Raw genomic sequence first — 19,249 nt, forward strand, 5'->3', positions numbered from 1 at the left:
TCTGTCTCTTGTGTTCTCCATTGGGAGCTGTGGCATAGTAGGGGAGTTTCCCAAGTTCCCCTACCATGTTTGCTCCTAGCCCTAGATCTCACATGAGTGGAGATAGTGGCACTGTTTGGCATGGTATGCCCTCAGTCCCAGCCTTTGCCTATACAGGCAGGTGCTATAGCCTGGCCCCATCTCACCTCCTCCCAGCCCCTGTTTCGCCAAGTGTCAGGTGGGTTCTGTCAGGTGAGTTCTGTCGTCCTGCCTGGCTTGGACCTGCCCTGCAGCTCTCCACATAAATCTGTGGGTGCTGCAGTCCCGCAGGGATGAGTTCACATTTCCCCTGCAGAATCTGCCTGCAAATCCAGTTCTCTTGCATTCTGGTAGATGCTACAATCTAGGCTAACATGGCCCACCACTGCTCTAACACTCATTGGTGGGACTGCAGCCTAACCCAACCAGGCATGCCCCCCAGCTCCAACTTTTGCTGCCCCAGTGGGCAGCAGAGGATGCTATTTAGCCCAGCCCAGGTCTCCTATTGGGCAGGTTCCTTGGCCTGGCCCAAACATGTCCTCCAGTTTCCCCAGTCTAAATCACTCCATCTCAGCTCCCTTGCCTATTTGTGAGTGCAGTGGCCTGGTCTGTGGAAGAACCCAGAAGTCATTTCTTCCCCGTCAAACATGCCCTCAGATGCTCCCACTGCACTGTATCCTCAAACTTCCTTCTCTGGGGAATTTGCAACAGCTCACCCTAATCCCAAATCCTGGCCTGGGTGTAGGGATGGAGTTCCCTGCCTTCCTCACTTATCTTTTCAAAACAAGAAGGAAGAGAAAGAAAGAAAAAGAATAAGCAACTATGCTGGCATACTGGTATAGTTACCACAAATTTGGCCTTAACCAGGCCTACCATTTACTGGCTGCTCTTCACTCCACAGTGTAACACTTGCCTAGGTACAATGCAACCTAGCCAGTTGCTACAGTTGGGGTGCCTCTAATTCTCTCTTTCTCTTTTTAGGATCTAAGTGTCGCATGTTGTTTTTAGTTATTGTCATATCTCCTTCAAATTCTTTGACATATGACACTTCTCTTTACTTTCCTTCATGACCTTGAATACCAATATTTTGTAGAATACTCTTGTTTGTGTTTGAGGTTTTGCTCATAATCAGAGACTATGCACTGTTAAGAATGGGTACCACAGAAATGGTCTATCCTTGATGTGTCCTATTAATAAATATTACAAACCTTGATCACCAGGTTAACATGGTATCTGACAATGCTCTGGGAACAGTTACTGTTTTTCTCTTCCTACCTAATTACTGAGTGACAATTGCTCATGTATTTGGTTGGTTTGTTTCTGTATTCTTTTTTGTCCCATTTTTCAGGAGTATGTAGCATTTAATCTTAGTAGTTTTAAAATAAATTCTGATATCAAGTCATAAAACATCTCCCGTGTCATTTTGCTGTAACAGTATTTTGGCCATTCTGTATTATTTACATTTTAATGAATTTAAAAAACAGCATACCGATTTCTGCAAAAAAAAAAAAAAACAAAACCTGCACTTGGACTTTTATTGAGAATTTATTGCATCTATAGGTCAAATTTGTGAAATCAAAACCTTAGGAGTAAGAAACTTTCTCATATATTGTAATTATATATTTCCTCATGTTTTAGTCATTGATTTCTTTCAACAGTTCTTGGCAGTTAGCATTTCTCGTAGTTCTTTTCTCCAATTTTGTATGGTTTTTCTGGACAAATAATTATGTTGTCTGCAAAGAAAGTCTCTGCACCTCCCAGTCTGTAGATGACTTTTGGTTTTTGCTTTTAAAGATGGTTATCTATTTATTTGAAAGTCTGAGCAGGCGGTTAGGGGAAGGGGAGAGAGAGAGAGAGAGAAAAAAAAAATCTGGTTCACTGTTTATTCCTTAAATGCCCTTAGCAACCAGAATTGCCAGGGTGAAACCAGCATCTAGGAACTCAGTCCAAGTTACATGGGTGGTATGGGTCCATCCACTGGAGTCTGCACCTTCTGTTTCCCATGTGTGCATTAGTTGGAAACCAAAATAAGAATATAGCCCACATTGAAGCCCAGATATTGCAATATGTAATATATACATTCCAAAGGGGCGTATTGATCACTATATCAGATGCTTGTTCTGCTTTTGCATTTTCATTCTGTTTGTAACATCCAATATAGTAATGAATAGGACTGATATGAAAAGTTGTCTTTGCTTTTTCCCTATACCAAACACACACATTTAGGTGCCTGCCTTCCTTTTCCTTTCCTTTCCTTTCCTTTCCTTTCCTTTCCTTTCCTTTCCTTTCCTTTCCTTTCCTTTCCTTTCCTTTCCTTTCCTTTCCTTTCCTTCCCCTTCCCCGTCCCCGTCCCCGTCCCCTTCCCCTTCCCCTTCCCCTTCCCCTTTCCCTTTCCCTTTTCCTTTCCCCTTCCCTTCCTTCCCCTTCCCCTTCCCCTATTCCTTAAAGGTGTTGTGAGCTATTTAAAGAAGAAGCCCTGGGCGCAGTGGTTAAGGTCCTCACCTTGCACTCCCGGGATCCCATATGGCCGCCGGTTCTAATCCCAGCAGCTCCACTTCCCATCCAGCTCTCTGCCTGTGGCCTGGGAAAGCAGTCGAGGACAGCCCAAGGCTTTGGGACCCTGCACCCGCGTGGGAGACCTGGAAGAGGTTCCTGGCTTCGGACTGGCATAGCATCGGCCATTGCGCTCACTTGGGGAGTGAATCATCAGACAGAAGATCTTCCTCTCTGTCTCTCCTCTCTGTATATCCGCCTTTCCATATAAAAAATAAAATAAGTCTTAAAAAAAAAAAGAAGCAGCAGCAGCCCTGGGCCTGGCAGCGTGGCCTAGCAGCTAAAGTCCTCACCTTGAACACGCCGGGATCCCATATGGGTGCCGGTTCTAATCCCAGCAGCTCCACTTCCCATCCAGCTCCCTACTTATGGCCTGGGAAAGCAGTCAAGGACAGCCCAAAGCTTTGGGACCCTGTACCTGTGTGGGATACCTGGAGGAAGTTCCTGGTTCCTGGCTTTGGATCAGTGCAGCACCGGCTGTTCTGGCCACTTGGGGAGTGAATTATCAGACAGAAGATCTTCCTCTCTGTCTCTTCTCCTCTCTGTATATCTGACTTTCCAATAAATAAATAATACATCTTAAAAAAAAAGAAGCCCTTTATTAGTTTGAGGAAATTCCCTTTGTAGTTTGCTTTATGTTTTAAATGTTACAAAAATTTTGAGAAATGTGGAGAGAGACCAAGACAGATAAGCACTTAGAGAAAGCTCTCATCTGCTGGTTAAGTCCACAGATGCCTTCAGTGGTTTTGAATTTTATCAGTTGCTTTCTCAATGTGTATTGAGGTGATTCAGTTTTCATATTTAGCCTATTAATATAATGAGTTAAATTATTATTGTAGTCTGTTTTCTCTTGCTATAACAGAACACTTGAGGCTGGATGGTTTATAAATAAGTCACTGTAGTTCATGGTTCTGGATATCTGGCTTCTGTAGTTAACACAGAACAAGTCTCTTGGGTGTATACATTTGTGTGCACTTTTATTCAAACCAAGGGCCCTTGTGATCACTCATCAGGGTTGTTAATTTGCCCAATTATGTGCCAAACTCAGGAAAATACTTACTGGTAAAAGAGTTTATCAATACAGGCCGGGAGCAGTTCAGTGTAAGATTCTCGTAGGGCAAGACAGTATCGCGAATTTAGCATCTTGTTATGTTCACCAAACTCTGTTTAGATTGTTATCTAAACATAGGTATGATTTATTAAGTCTTTGGCTATTGATTGGCCTCAATTTGTGGGGTAGTGCCTACAATTAAAAAAAAGTATTTATTATTTTATAGTCCAGTTCCATAGACTCTGAGATTTCTTTTCTTCCTTCCCCAACCAGCCCCCAAACTGATTTCCTCTGTATCATAATGTCCGAATGTGAAGATACAATGCAGTGTGTATCTTTGCTTCCAAATCAAAGATGGACTCCCAGTGCTGACAATTTGAAGATTTATTTATTTTCATTGGAAAGTCAGATATACACAGAGGAGGAGATACAGAGAGGAAGATTTTCCATCCTATAATTCACTCCCCAAGTGGCCAGAACAGCCGGTGCTGCACTGATCCAAAGCCAGGGACCAGGAACTTCCTCCAGGTATCCCACACAGGTACAGGGTCCCAAAGCTTTGGGCTGTCCTTGACTGCTTTCCCAGGCCATAAGTAGGGAGCTGGATGGGAAGTGGAGCTGCTAGGTACAGCGCCAGGCCCAAGTGCTGACAATTTGGTTCTCTGTTCCCATGGTTGATTCTTTGGGTAAGCAGTCCCCAACTTCCAATAGTCACCTTAATAGCACAATCCTACTGAGATTGAAAGGGGCTTGTTAACTCCTATCAATCACTCAAATTGTAAGGATTTTAAGGCATTTCGTGCTGGGAACTGGAATAAAGGCCAAAATTGTAACAAGATATTTTTATTACCTCAGTCAGTCAGGAAAGTTACAGTGTCTAGAACTGTACCAGGCAATAGAGATGAAGACCAAATGTGTATTATTATAGAATGATAGCACAGCACTGATATTGGAGTGCCCCTTTGGTGGGTTTCTTCTTGACATCCCAAACATAGAAACCTGTTATGCTTCTTCATTTTTTTTCCGGAAAGTTTCTCTGCTTAACAATGGACCTGATTATATTTTGACATTCCTTGCTTTTTTAGAAATATGTGGCCACAGTTGTGCAAAGGGAACCCAGAGTCGGGAGCCACATGTGGCCCAACCTAAGCATGTGTAGGGCAGGGAATATGCCACATGTGGCTCCCATCAGGAACTGGGTTGCTGGGCATTTCTGCATCCCAGGTTTCTCTTATTGGATCTATTAACCTTTTATCTACACTCAGTCATGGAAGGAGTTTGAAGCCTGTTTCTTCTGCTTTCTTGAGAAAAATTGCAATAAAACCTTTCTTTTGTCAAAGGATCAGCTTCACAGAGTTTTCCTGGGCAGTAGACAGGGCCCTTACTAGGACTTTGATTTCAAAATAGTTTGTTGAAACCATTGCAGTCTAGTATAATGGTATCTTTGCTGAGAGAGGTGTGGTGTTTGCTTTTATTTGGCACCACTGAATAGTATTATTCTAAGAAGCTGGGGCCATTAGTACTTTTTAAGCTGTCCTTAATCCAGTTTCATGATCAACATGAGTTCCTTCAGGGACCAGTGTAATCCTTATGTACTGTTTGTAATAGAATGCAGCTGTCCAGGGTTCCAATTCAAAATGATGGGTATACCTAGAACATTCACTCCCTGATGGAACTTGACTTTTGTTTCTGTTTTATAACCATTTAGCATTGACAAAAGCGTGATCCATTCCATCTTCACCACTCTGATATTGGCAAATTTCCTCAAAGGAGAAATGGCTACAAATTGCCGTGTCACTTCTCTTTCTTAGATGTTTGATAAAAGTTCTAATTTATTAACTGTGTGACCCCTTTAACAGAGTTAGTTTTATGTTTCATTCATTTTGTTTTGTCTAAATCATCTAGTTCCATTTTTCCAGAAGTGTTTGTTATAATTGTCTATAATGTCTGCTTTTATAAGATTTTGATTATTTTGTATATGCAAATTATATCTTGCCTTTCAAAAATTTAACGAGGACAGTTCTTCATGAAGCTAAATGACTTGATTTTTAAAACTGAACAATGTTTCCTCATATTTAATTGTTTAATTTCCTATTTTTCCCCCAATCCAACTCCCTATTAGTAGGCATTTAGATTCCTTTTCACTTGCTACATTATGACATTTCTACTTTTAAAATTATTTACAGACCCTCTGCTTTACACATTATGATTGTAAACTTGATTATTCTTATTGAACTAGATACCTACTATGGTAACAAAATTGAATCTTATTAGGAGGATGGATAGGAACCTTTAATATCTTAACACCTGGCTTTTAAGTTAATACTGGAAACAGAAGCTTGTATAAATGTCTAGTTTTACACATAGCAATAAGAGATATGCTATGATCTCCATATGATCTCAAATGGGTGCCTGGCCTTGAGACATTTTTGATGTCATTTTTTATTATTTGTGTTCTTTTTTTCTTACTTAAAAAACCTGGGGTTTTTTTGGTAATATTTTGAGTATATGTCTTCATTTTGGAAGATCTTATAAATAAACTTGTGAGACTTGATTCATTACCAGAACTCACAAAACATGCAGCAATTAGAAGCGCAAAGAGAATATTAGCTGTTATAAACTCTGCTTAATAGTCAGCCATTACAAAAGAGCAGCATAGTTTGCTTTTTTGTTTAAAGCATTTCCAGCATCTTTGATATAAAGATAAGGTATATAAAAATCACATTTGTAAATAGTCCATATTGAAAATTCTGATGGCTTGGTTTTTGATTAAAATTTGTTCACTTATTTTTAAAAATTAAAGAATGTTGATTTTTACTGGAAAGGTAGACGTATAGAGAGGAGAGACAGAAAGATCTCCCAACCACTGGCTCAATCCCCGAATAGCCACAATGGCTAAAGCTGAGTTGATTTGAAACCAGGACCCAGATGAATAAAATGGGGAAGTGCATTTATGACAGCTCCTTTCCAAGGGTTGCTTCACCTTTAGATTTTGCCTCATGAGTGCTATCCAGTAGAAGTGTCAGGAAAACCTCATGCCCAGGGACTATAGAGATGTACTCCCTTTTTTTCCCTCTGGTTGAAGACATTTATTTCTATTCTTATTTGAGAATGTGTTGAGATATCCTCCTGTGAAATAGCATGTTTCTTAAAATCTTAACCTATGTCCTTATTAATGCACTGTGGATTACATACTTTTATGTCATGTGTAATCACTAAAATACAAATAACCAATATCCTTTTTTTGCTAACAAAACCCACATCAATTAAGATAACTATATTCAAGAATCATACTAATAGTTAATTTTTATCAACAAAATATACAATGCATTACTTCCTCTAAGTACAAGTAATTATTCTATAAAATATGACAGGTAATACATTGATATATTGGCATTTCCTTTGTTGGTGTCAAATATGCACAAGAAATCATTATACAGAAATAGAGTGCGATGTTAGGTAAGATAACCTCTGAATGTTCATACAGATGCCAAATGAGTAGGAGAGAACACACAACAAAAGTAGCTGTGCGTCAGCTATACAGTGATAATTCTTAGGATATTATATATATATATATATATTTCAGTCTGACTGTGAGATTCATTTCAGTATTTTTTAAAATTTCGTTTTATGTCACGGTTTCATAGGCTCTGGGATTCTCCAACCCCTCCCTATTCCCTCCTCGCATGGTAGATTCCTTCACATTGTTGCAATATTACAGTTCATATCCATTCATGAATTCTTCATTGCGAGCATGTACTATGCATAGAGTCCAGCCTCTTACTGTCCAGATAAATTCAACAGTTTCCTTGGGAGACCATCCCTGGTTTGAAAGTAGAGCTGGCAGAATATCATCGCATCCAATGAAAGGCCACAACATAACATCAGCAACAATTTACAACACTGTGGATTTAACTGGCATGGTATTGAGTGACCAGTATGTTAGAAAATGCAAGTTCTTAACCATATCCTGTGAATACTTCATTGACATTTCAATTTTAGTTTATATATAACTGGCTGCTATACACCTTAAAATGGTTATAGGGTACTATTCAGCTGTCTCGTGTCAGCTTGGACTTACATATACCTTACTACGTAGGACATGAAAATTAGTTACTCCTCACTAAGGTACTGAAGATTTCTCTGCACACCCCTCCTAAAACTGTTCTATGCCTCAATTGTTAACATATGCCTTGTTAGAGTTATAAGCCTGTTTGGACTATCCTAAAATTTGCCAAGTTCAGTAAAAATCATGCTTCAATACTATAAACTGCTAAATATAAAAATGAAAATAGACACGAGATGTACTCCTTTGAGCTGTGTTAGGTTACATCAAGTGATACCTCTAAGCCCATTTGGAACTGGTTGCTGATGTAGCTGAAGTAAGAGGTGAGGCTAACAGGATTTGCATGAAGGACTAGTGGTTTCTTGGACAGACATCTAATGCTGGACATGCAAACAAATGCAAAATATGAATCATGATATGTAGCAATGCTAGAGGCCTTTATTGGCTATGTATCTACACATTGCTGAGGGTTCAGATGCTTCTTAGGAGATAGCAATGAAACAAGATTCCCATATCCTTTTCAGAGGCAGGAAAGGGGCAATTTATAGTTTTGAATGGTTTCCTTTTTGATTTAATTATAAGACATCACATATGTTATCCCATGTGATCATTATATCAGCACTGAAGTACATTTTATTAATCTTATTATGAATGTGTTTTATAGAAAAATAAACCTGCCAAAGATTCTAGAATAGGTTGCAGAATTTATATTTAAATACCATACTACTCTAGCAAACATTTTCCCTGCTATGGAACTATATTATTTAAACCCCCGTACAATAATTACGTTAGACCCTCAAACTGAAAGCTTTAACTTTTCAGCTAGTTTCATTAAAGGTCATTTGTATATATTCCCCTGTTCCACTAGAGGTCACTATTGGGCTGATCACTAGTAGTAGCAGTAGTACTGGAGTACTACAAAGGCAGCCAGAGAGACAGAGTGATCATCCATTCCCAAATGCCAACAACAACTAGAGACAATCTGATCGAGTCTAGAACTCAATGCTGGACTCTCACTAGTGTGGCCGGGATTCAAGTATTGGAGCCATCATGCACTGCCTCTCAAGGTGTACATTAACAGGAAGCTGGGTTTGGAAGTGGGGTTGGGGTTTAAACCAGGCACTCCAGCAGGCATAGGGATACATCCCAAAGCAGCATTTTCAACACTGTGCCAAACACCTGCCCCACATTCTCGTTGTTTTAACTCTGTCTTAACTGCTACATAAGCTAGAAGTTGCATTCCACCATGTATTGTAGATACACTTTGTGAGTTAATGTTAATAGTGACTCCTTAAGTCAACTGCCCAGATTGTGTGAAATTTTGTCTTTATTCTCTACCGCCTTTTAGTAGATGGGAGAGTGCACAATCCATATCTTTTAGAGGTCGCTTTAAAATTCATTCATTCTGTTTGTTGCCTGTACGTAGTAAACATTTATCAGATGTTTCTGGTTTATATCATTATGTCTGGACTTGGGAAATCATAATTGTAAAGCATGACTTTTTTTTTTAATACTGAGAGAAGAGTTGTATTTTGAGGTGCTTTGATGTCATTTTCACCTCAATATCCAGTAGATTTACTTGATTCATCTGTGTCTTAGAGTCCACTTATTATTTTCTCTCACTAAGAAAGACACCACAGACTAGTCATCAAGATCAAAATTCTTTCTGGAGTTTTTTCTTTCTGCATTCAGCCCGGTGATTTCTCTGCTTTTGCTTCTTGTACACCTGCTACCACCTTAATTCAGCTTCTGATAGTTGTTCTTTGGACTGCTCTAGATCTCTGTTGGTTTGCCTGCTTCTAGTCATTACTGTCTCCTAAGTGGCCACTGCTCTGCCCCCAGAGGATTGTTCTGTTATAAAGTTGATCCTGTTATTCTAACTTACTTAAAAACATTTTTTTTCCACCATTGCTTGCTAACTACCTTTGAGACTGCTTTATATGGCATTTTTATCTCTTGTCAATCTTTTATAACCTTTGCTCTGATTACACAAAATTACTATTACTCTCTGGATGGATATTGTTTTTTCACATGTGGTCCTTTCTCATGTATTTTTGAATAATTGCCCATTCAATTTGTGCTTTGAAAAACACACTTATTTTTTTAGGAGCAGTGTCTGGAACCTGTTCCTGTGTGAAGCCTTTCCTAAAATCTGTCCAAGTGGATCTGATTTTCTCTTTTGTCCATTCATTGTTGCCTGTTCATTATTTCTACTCTTATACTAATTACATTGAATTCCAACTTCTGATTCACTAAACTTCTCCCTATAATAAAGCGAAGTTTAGGAATTCTCTGTCTTCTTTCTGTGTATTCAGTATGCATAATGCTTGGCACAAAGTAGACACTCAATTAAACACACTCAGGAATAGGGTAGAAACATTACATGTAGGAGTTAGAACAGTAAGAAAGTCTTTTAAACAAAGAAGAATTTCAGTTAAATTTTGAGCAAAGTGTCAGATTTAGGCAAGGAAAGGCCATGGGAGAGAGAAATGACCCAATAAACGAACACAACTAGAAAAATAGTATATTAGGAGAAAGAGTCTCATTGCTGTGAAATATATGTACTGGGTAAATACATTGGAAAAGTGAATTCTACTTCAAGTGTGATGAAATGCAAGTGAGATTTTAAAATTTGGATTTACATTTCTGGGCCTGGCGGTGTGGCGTAGCATCTGAAGTCCTCGCCTTGAACATGCTTGGAATCCCATATGGTCACCGGTTCTAATCCCGGCAGCCCCGCTTCCCATCCAGCTCCCTGCCTGTGGCCTGGGAAAGCAGTCAAGGACAGTCCAAAGCTTTGGGACCCTGCACCCGCATGGGAGACCTGGAAGAGGTTCCTGGTTCCTGGCTCCGGATCGGCACATCACTGGCCATTGCGGCTGCTTGGAGAGTGAACTGTAGGATGGAGGATCTTCCTCTCTGTCTCTCCTCCTCTCTGTGTATCTGACATTGTAATAAAAATGAATAAATCTTAAAAAATTGATTTACGCTTCTTTAGTTTTCTTTCCATTCTCCTTCTTGTCTAATTGGCGTGATAAATGATCTAATTTAGGAAGCCTGGCTACAGTCACTGCTAGGAACTGTGATGGGCAGAATGGGAGTTCCATTGTAGATGTGTTAGAAATGAGTTGAAATGTGATAGGACTAACAGGAGACTGGAGATGGGCTGCTGGACCTTGGGAGAGTGGGGAGAGCAGCAGGAGCCAAGAGGGGGCTAAGTTTCAGTGTTTTCACAAATTAGAGAATATATGTGGGGGAATCTTAATGAATAAGTAGTTAGTTGTATAAAAAATGTTACAAAAGGAGTGAACAAATGAGAGGAAAAATATAGAGTTGTTTGTATAATGTAGCTGCTACATGTGTGCTTTAGTATAATTCTCTTAGTCTGGTTCATTCAGCATTTATTGGTGGCTCCTTCTTAGGTGTGTTTTTATAAAACTGTCTTTGAAACAACAGGCTAAGTGATCCCTATGGAGTTGCTGATGATGCTGGAAAAGTCAATAAAGGGACTTCTACTTCTTCCCCCTTCAGGAACTTTAGTGTCACATTTTCATTACATATATATATATATATATGCTTTTATCTTTCTATATATTATATACAAATATTTTTATCTTTATATTTCATCTTTACCACTTCCCACCACATAATTTGAATGCACAGTAATTTCAGTTTGTATCTGTAGTAGAAATATCTTAGCGTTTATTTTATCATTCTGTCTGTAGTTTGGTGTTTTCAACTTTGGCCAATTCCTGCTTAGTAGGTTTACCGTGAGTGTGTCTTTAGAGTCTGGTGAAAACATGATGCTTTGGAACACAACTTAGCCATTTTGATTTCTAGCATAGGATTCTGTTTTGGTTTTTGGATTTGACACAAGCTACTTTGTATTCTTGTGTAAGCTGGAAGAAAAACCAGATGCCAGCTTAAAAAAAAAAAGATCAAATCATAGAAAATCTAAAACCACTTCTGTAAGATTCCCTTTAGACTTAGGTCATTTCTTTTTTTTTTTTTAAAGATTTATTTTTATTATTTTTTCATTTCAAGCTTAAATAATCGTTCTTAATATGGCTCCTATTGGTTGCTTTGGTAATCATCTTGTTGATTGGGAAAGAAAAATAATTAACTTGGGATTCATCAAAATAAGACTTGCAAATGGTTTTGGTTTTACTTGACTGATCGAAGACAGTATTAAGGGAATGAGTGATCAACTTTCCAATTGAAGACTTGTTTGGATAAAAATGAAAACTTTAAGTTGGTCTCCCTTACTTTGTGCTTTCTCAGAGTCCTTGATAGCTTTGTGTTATTTGCATTTGAAGGGGGGGCATAACCTAGTATTTTTGAGAGGAATAGAAAAGAGATTTTGTTTGACATGGAGCCTTAAATGCTTGAAAGATATGTGTGCCTTATATAAAAATGTAAATTAAATGTTTTGGGTGCCTTCTGTATCTCCCTTTGTTATTGAAGCCATGTTTTTCTGTAAGTAAAGTCAAAATATCAGTGGGTAATATGCAGAGAAACAAGTTTGTCCATTGATTCAAATCTCTGGAATGTAGATTCTCTTCATTTTCTTGGCAGAAACTAGCTAACACAGCTCAAGTTTTTCCTCTGTCCTATTATAATTGTCTAGATCAGTGCTTGAACTAACTTCTCATGTTTAATATCAATCTTGAATTTCTTAATCTTATTCAGAAGCTTTGAAAACTCTTGCTTTTTCCTCCTAAACAAATTTCTTATTTCTGAGGAGAAAAATATCATATTTTGAGAGGCTACAAGCTCAGACTTTGTTGGCAAGATGTTAAGTAGGCAGCCAATGGAAGCTGGTATCACAGGTGGTGAAAGGATTCACTAGAGCAGCTGGAGTGAGTGAGCAGAATTAGATTTATTGAACAAACTGCAAGAAAGCAGCATGCAGACAGAGCAGAAGCTGGCAGCTGCAACAAGGACTATAATCTGAGGAGTGGTTTTGTCATGGCTATCTCTTTATGGTCACAGTGAGCTTTCTTGTGGTCCAGTGAACTCTCGCAATTAGGAAATTTGCCTTACAAGGCAGACCTGGGGTATTTGTACCCTTGCACCTTTTCCAGTTAAGTGCCCCAGGATAACCTTCTACACTGAGAATTTCATTTAAATGAAAAAAGGAATGATCCTTTGGGAAATGTGTCTGGAATATGCTGGATTAAAACAAGTGGGGCCAGTTTCTTTAAAAACAAGACTACTTGCAACTTTCATTCTGTGAATGTGCATTGCATGTCTGCAGGAATGCTGCATGGCAGTCAGGGTTTCTCCCTGACAGGATCTCAGAATTTTTATGTGGGAAATCCTTTTTCTCATGCTTTGTGGCATTGATCCAGAATTTAGAGGGTCATACTTTGGGTTTCTGATTTCTCATTCACCAACCTTTTAACCTCAAACAGATCCTTTTCTTCTAGCCTTGGTTTCCTGAGTATTGCTCAGTTTGCTTGGAGTTCTAAAGTTGTGTAGTTTAATGCTTATATTGTTTAGTCTGAATATGCATACATTGCCTTGTTTTGTGTTTACTGAAACCACATCATCATATCATTCTATTTTATTTGAACAAGGGAATTATACTTATCTTTCTACAAAAGTTCAGAAGAAAAACCATTTTTGAAAAAAGATTTATCTATTTCAAAGGGTGAGCATCAGAGAGAAAAGAAGAGAGATCAGCTGATTAACTTTTCAAATGACTGCAATGCCAGGTCTCAGCCAGGACAAAGCCACGAGCCAGGATCTCCAGTCTTGTCTCCCACATGGGTGGCAGGGATCCAAGTACTTGGGCAACTTTCAACTGATTTCCCAAGTGCATTAGCAGGGAGTTGGATTGGAAGAGGAGCAGCCAGGAGCAATTGGTAGTAGAACTAGGACTCCAAAATGGGATGCTGACATCCCAATCTGCAGCTTGGACACTCTAAACGGTAGCTTAAACTGCAGCACCATGGTGCCAGCCCTAGAAACCCTTTTGCAAAACCCTTTTTCACAGAGTATGAACACTGTTAGTCCAAATCACACTCTGAAAATAGTTCATCTTCCTGACTACATTTTACTGATGTGTTATTTCCAATGAAATAAAATGAAGTATGGACTCCCATTCCTTTCTCCCTTAACCACTGTGGTTTGAGTCCTTTGTACTGCCTGCCTACTTAAGCAAAAATTGTGTATTTCATTTTGTGATGATTTAGTGGCTATAACTGAAAAGTACTATGATGATACTATCTTTTCTTCTGTAATAACTTGCAGAAGGAGCTAAATAGGTTACCTCCAGGTTTGAAATAATATATTTAACTGTTTCTAGGGTTAAAATTTATATTTATGTATATATTTAGTGATTTTATCATAGTGTTTTAATATAGCAATTTGTTTAACAGTTTAAATTTGTTGAAAGCTTACTTAATTTTTTTTCCTATGTCCCTTTCTCTCATTTTCTTATCCTAGGCCCAACAACAAAGAAACCTGGATAACGTTATCTTGCAACAACCCAGAATAGGTAGCAAGAGAAAATCTAAGAAAGAAGCATATACAATCTTTGATACAGAGATAGAAAGCACCAGCCCCAAGTCTGAACAGGATTCAGGAATTCTGGATGTTGAAGATGAAGAAGATGATGAAGAGGTAACTGATGTTTGATATGGGAAGCCTTGTCTGTTTTGAGCTTTATGCTGATATGCTTGAGATGTGCTGAATGAATTATCTGTGTAATATAGTTTGTTTGATTTCCTGGATATTAAGTATCATTTCAAATACAAATGGGCTCTACTTTAAGGAAACTAAAGATGCACCAAGATCATTCAAATTCTGGTTCTTCAGGAGAATTTTTATTTTTGTTTGTTTGAGAGGTAGGAATGCACATTTCCACACTGGCTGAGATTGGGTTGGGCTGAAACAGGAAGCCAGGAACTCAATCCAATCTCATATGAATGGTAAAAATCCATTTTTTAACACATCACAGCAGCCTTCTAGAGTCTACATTATCAGAAAGCTGAAGTCCGGAGCCAGAGTTGGCTCTCTAGCTGAGCTATTCTAGAATTGAATGTGGGCATCCTAACCTGCATCTAGACTGCGAGGCTAAAACCTGTCCAAAATTGAGAGTTTTTAAAATGTATTTTCAGGCCCAGTGGCATGGCCTAGCATCAAAAGTCCTCGCCTTGAACATGCTGGGATCCCATATGGTCGCTGATTCTAATCCCGGCAGTTCCACTTTCTATCCAGCTCCCTGCTTGTGGCCTGGGAAAGCAGTCAAGGACGGCCCAAAGCTTTGGGACCCTGTACCCGCATGTGGGAGACCTGGAAGAGGTTCTGGCTCCTGGCTTCAGATTGGCCTAGCATCGGCCGTTGCGGCTGCTTGGAGAGTGAACTGTAGGATGGAGGATCTTCTCTGTCTCTCCTCCTCTCTGTATATCTGTCTTTCCAATAAATAAACAAATCTTTTTAAAAATTTTATACGACCTCGATATACCTTAGGAAAGTATATAGTTTATCTGACCTAAAGACATGAAGTGAAAAATATTTTTGAAATATGTAAGGAGTGAAGAAGCAGTTTTCATCACCTTTAGTAGAGGTTTAGATTGAAAAGCATTAAAATATCGCAGGAAGGGGACTGTCTAGCTCCTGAGGATGTAAGTGTATCAGTGATTATACAATATCTGGAAATTTTGTGACATATGTATTCCCCCCTAGATTGCGTGTTTATATCAGGCAGTGATAAGATAAAGTAGCTTAACTAGTATATTTTAAAAAATGCTTCTTCCATAGAAGGTCTCCCCAAGAGGCCACTGAACTTATCTGGACAATAGGACACGGAACTTTATGCTAGGCATGTGTTTGCAAGCAATGAATCTCAACTGAACTTGATCTATGGTTATGCAACAAGGTGGAGGAATCCACCATGGGGGGAGGGGTGTGGGAGGGGTGGGGGGAATCCCCAGCGCCTATGGAGCTGTACTACATAATACAATGTAAGCAACAATAATAAAAAAAAAAATAAATAAATAAAAAATGCTTCTTTGTTGTTGGAAGCATATTAAATGTAGTTTTGAAAATAAAGTTGTGTGATATCTGATATTTTCCATTAAAATGTTCCTTTCCTGAATAGTTGGTGTTTACCTACACTGAATTAGTTATTTTTTTCATTTGTTTCTTTTTTTGAGTGTAGTTTATAGAAACATGAGATTTGACATCATACAGATGCTATTAAAATCCTGGCTCTGCCATTTTGTTCAAAAATATTAATAGTCATGTCATTTGTTTAAAATGGCCCCTGACATGCATGCAGAATCATTTACTCCTGTGTTCAGTACTGTTGTAGTTAGTGTTCTGTTTTACTCAGTAACCTGTACTTGTCCCCTTGTTTTGATTTCCTTTCTTCAGTTAAACCTGAGTTTACTGGATCTCCTCTGTTGTTGTCCTTGTAGCTTGACTACCGTTGTTGTTCTTCTCTGCCCCCCAAAACTGTGCCCCCAAACTGGTCACTAACTTACTTTGCAATCTTAGGTAAATTGTTTAATGTGTTGAACCTAGTATCTTTTTTTTCTGTTTTACTTTTTTTTTTGCTAATAGTTTGATTGTCCACTTAAAAAATGAATGCAATGAAAGCAAACGTAAAGATATTAGCTTATTACATATATTCCAAAGAAATGCTGTCTTCTTATTAATTGAATATACTGAAAAAAATCACCAATATTTTTTAAGGATATGTCTTGGCAGACAAATGAATCTTCAGTACAATATATTATATTCCCTGTACTATCCTAAGTCTTTGCACAGAATGCTCTTATCGTGAAGATGATTATCATGTCAGTATAAGATAGTTTCTAAACTACTTTCCTGCAAAGATAATTTAAAATCCATTCCCATCTCCAAGAAGCTAAAAATTGTCACTAGAAAAACAGAGCTTTGATTTTCAGTTGGACAAATGTGACTACTGTATCATTAACCAGGGATCTTATCTTATTAATGATCTCATTAAAATGGGTAAATGAAAATACGTTTTATTATTTTGGTACCCAGTATAACTGAAGAGGCATTATAATTATACCATAAGTAGCTTATTTTCTCTTAGCATTGTTATCTAGAACCTAATATCTTCAGCTGGTAAGACAGTAGATTATGCTCTGTAGGATTGCAAACATGCCCGCTCTGCAAAAGATGATCAAGAATGCTAATTTTTTTGTTGTTTTTTTGATTTTTTCCTTGCTGACTTCTATTATGTATCTCTACTGTCATTGTGCATCTCCTAATGATCATTTTTTTAATCAAAAAGCAGATCAAGTTAGTACAGTTTAAACTTAGACTGAACAGCAAACAAATTGATTATATGTCTCAGTATTAGCATCTAAGTTTAGTTAAATATCTGAGAAACTGTTAACATGTAGAAAGTGTATTATATCCTGTAAAATGGTTTATCATTGTTAAGGGGACACATTTCTGCAATCTAAGTGAATGATTATGCTTATCATTTTGAGCTAAAGTATGTACTTTACTAGGATGTATTTATTATACAAAAGGGGCACAGTAACAGTTAACAGTACTTGAGAATCTCTTCCTAATTTATACTGTCCTTGGATAATGAGAATTCTTAATAATCATTAGAGCCAAGAAAAGTCTTTCAAGTGCTGTCTGATGCACCATTTTGGAACAAAAGATCCAACCGGTGGCCTGGTCACTGTTGGTGATAGCAGGGGCAGAGAGGATTTGATCCCCCGGAATATTCTCTAGCATTCTCCCTTCCTGCCTGGAATGATTGGTATGTTAGGACATGGATCCACCCTAGAGACTGTCAGCTGTTATTCTCATCACAAACAACTGGTTACAGTGGTAACACAGGAAAACTTCAATCTGAGGAAAGACTGATTTATTTATAATTTGAGTAGCCATCAAGAAAATGAAAATTATCAAACACTGTCACTTATGGAAACAGAAACTATATTTATTTTTTTCCTCTGAATGATACATACCCTGAACATTGTGTGTAGGATGATAAGATCAAGGGATAAATGCATAAGCAGTTCTTATATTTCATTGAGAATCTTCTAGAGAAAAAAAAGACTTTGTAGAGTGTATATTTGATGATGTGATCAAGGAATGAAGTGTGTATGCAGGTCTTATATAGCATCGAGAACTGAATGAGTAGGAACCATGTTTATCACTAGCTCACTGAAAACCTTAATCTTTTAAAGTTTTGTGCCGTGCTTGTTTGCTTTGTCCTGTGAGATTCAGAGAAGATAATAAAAAATGAGAGTTGTAAAGTATATTGGGGTTTCCTAATAGATAAAATATTGTAAGAATGTATTTGGAAGTTAGTATTTTTAACTATCTTCCCATATCCCATAACTAAAATCCCATATCCCAGATCAAACAATTCATACTAGAGTTATGCTGATTGGACTCTTACAACAAGAATTCATCACTTCCCTGTCATGTAATGGCATCCTATCTTAAAAAATGCTACCTTATGTTTATTTACTTCTCAGTTTGAATCTTCTTCAAGTGCACATTCTTAATCTCAAACCTCATGTAGAGAATTATTTATTTAGATGTCTCCAAACTGGTTTCTTGGCATAGTTCTTGCATGGTGTGAATAAATTCTTCAGATAAGGTCTTTCGTGACCCACTGTGACGTTCTGACCTTCATTCTTGTCATTCTTCAACAGACCTCTTTGAGAACAAAATAGTTTTTGGAATACTATGACTTTGAATCTGTGAGTATGCTAGCTCTGGCATACAATACCGTAGGATAGTGATTATTCATCTGTTTGTGGTAATATATAAAAGTTTGATGAAAATTATATGGAGTCTTTCCAGTAAGATGTACATACATTTCAAGGTATTCATGAAATCTTTGTCACCCCATGACCCAGCCAGAGAACCCATATATAGAGCAGTTCTTCATGAATTTTAATATACATAGGTATTAGGTGGGAAAAGTATTAAAATGCAGATTTCCATTCTACAGGCAGATGAATCTGAGAGGCTGCATTTTAAACAAAATCCTAGATGAAGATGACACCACAGGAGTTGCAAGATTTTAGAAGATCTTGGGGGATCTTTTTTTTGTGCAAAAATAAATAATCCCATGAATGATTGGGACGCCTATTGATTTGCCATTGGAATGATTTAATTTTTTTCTGGAAATAAGTGTAATATTTGAAGAGAAGGATATAGTTTACTTTCTAAAATCTCTTGCTTATAAGAATTACTAGTTTTTCAGTTAAATACTTTAGTTTAAGCATTCTCTTCTTCTGAGAACTTGTCCTATGCAAGAATATGTAATGCAATCTTTGAGTTGAATGATATTGTTAAACTATTTATTATGCCATACTTCATTAGAATATTGAAATGGGTACATAGGGGATCACAGCCTTTGCACATTGTACACAGATAGTTAATGCATTATTAAACTAAAATGACATTTCTTTTAGAAATGGGAAAAACTTAATAGTTTAGGTAAGTGACAATTATGTTCCAGTAGTCAGTTGTTATCCTGAATAAAAAACCAACTTACACAGTTGAAGCAGCTCATGGAATGAGAGCGCCACCTCTCCTCCAGA

At 37.8% G+C, this 19,249-nt stretch overlaps 1 protein-coding gene across 5 annotated transcripts in view; it reads left to right on the top strand.

Annotated features, from left to right (window-relative positions):
- Nucleotides 1–19,249, top strand: part of EXOC6B (exocyst complex component 6B) — a 498,452-nt gene that overhangs the window by 176,450 nt on the left and 302,753 nt on the right. For all 5 annotated transcript variants that reach the window (XM_040993234.1, XM_040993232.1, XM_040993230.1 and 2 more), the window contains exon 7: nt 14,139–14,315. In XM_040993234.1, coding sequence (XP_040849168.1) covers nt 14,139–14,315 — 177 coding nt within the window. The remainder of the gene's footprint in view (nt 1–14,138; nt 14,316–19,249) is intronic.

Source organism: Ochotona curzoniae, unplaced genomic scaffold (genome assembly GCF_017591425.1).
Source record: "Ochotona curzoniae isolate NIBS_2020 unplaced genomic scaffold, NIBS_Ocur_1.0 contig_883, whole genome shotgun sequence".
In the NCBI taxonomy this organism is placed as follows: Eukaryota; Metazoa; Chordata; class Mammalia; order Lagomorpha; family Ochotonidae; genus Ochotona; species Ochotona curzoniae.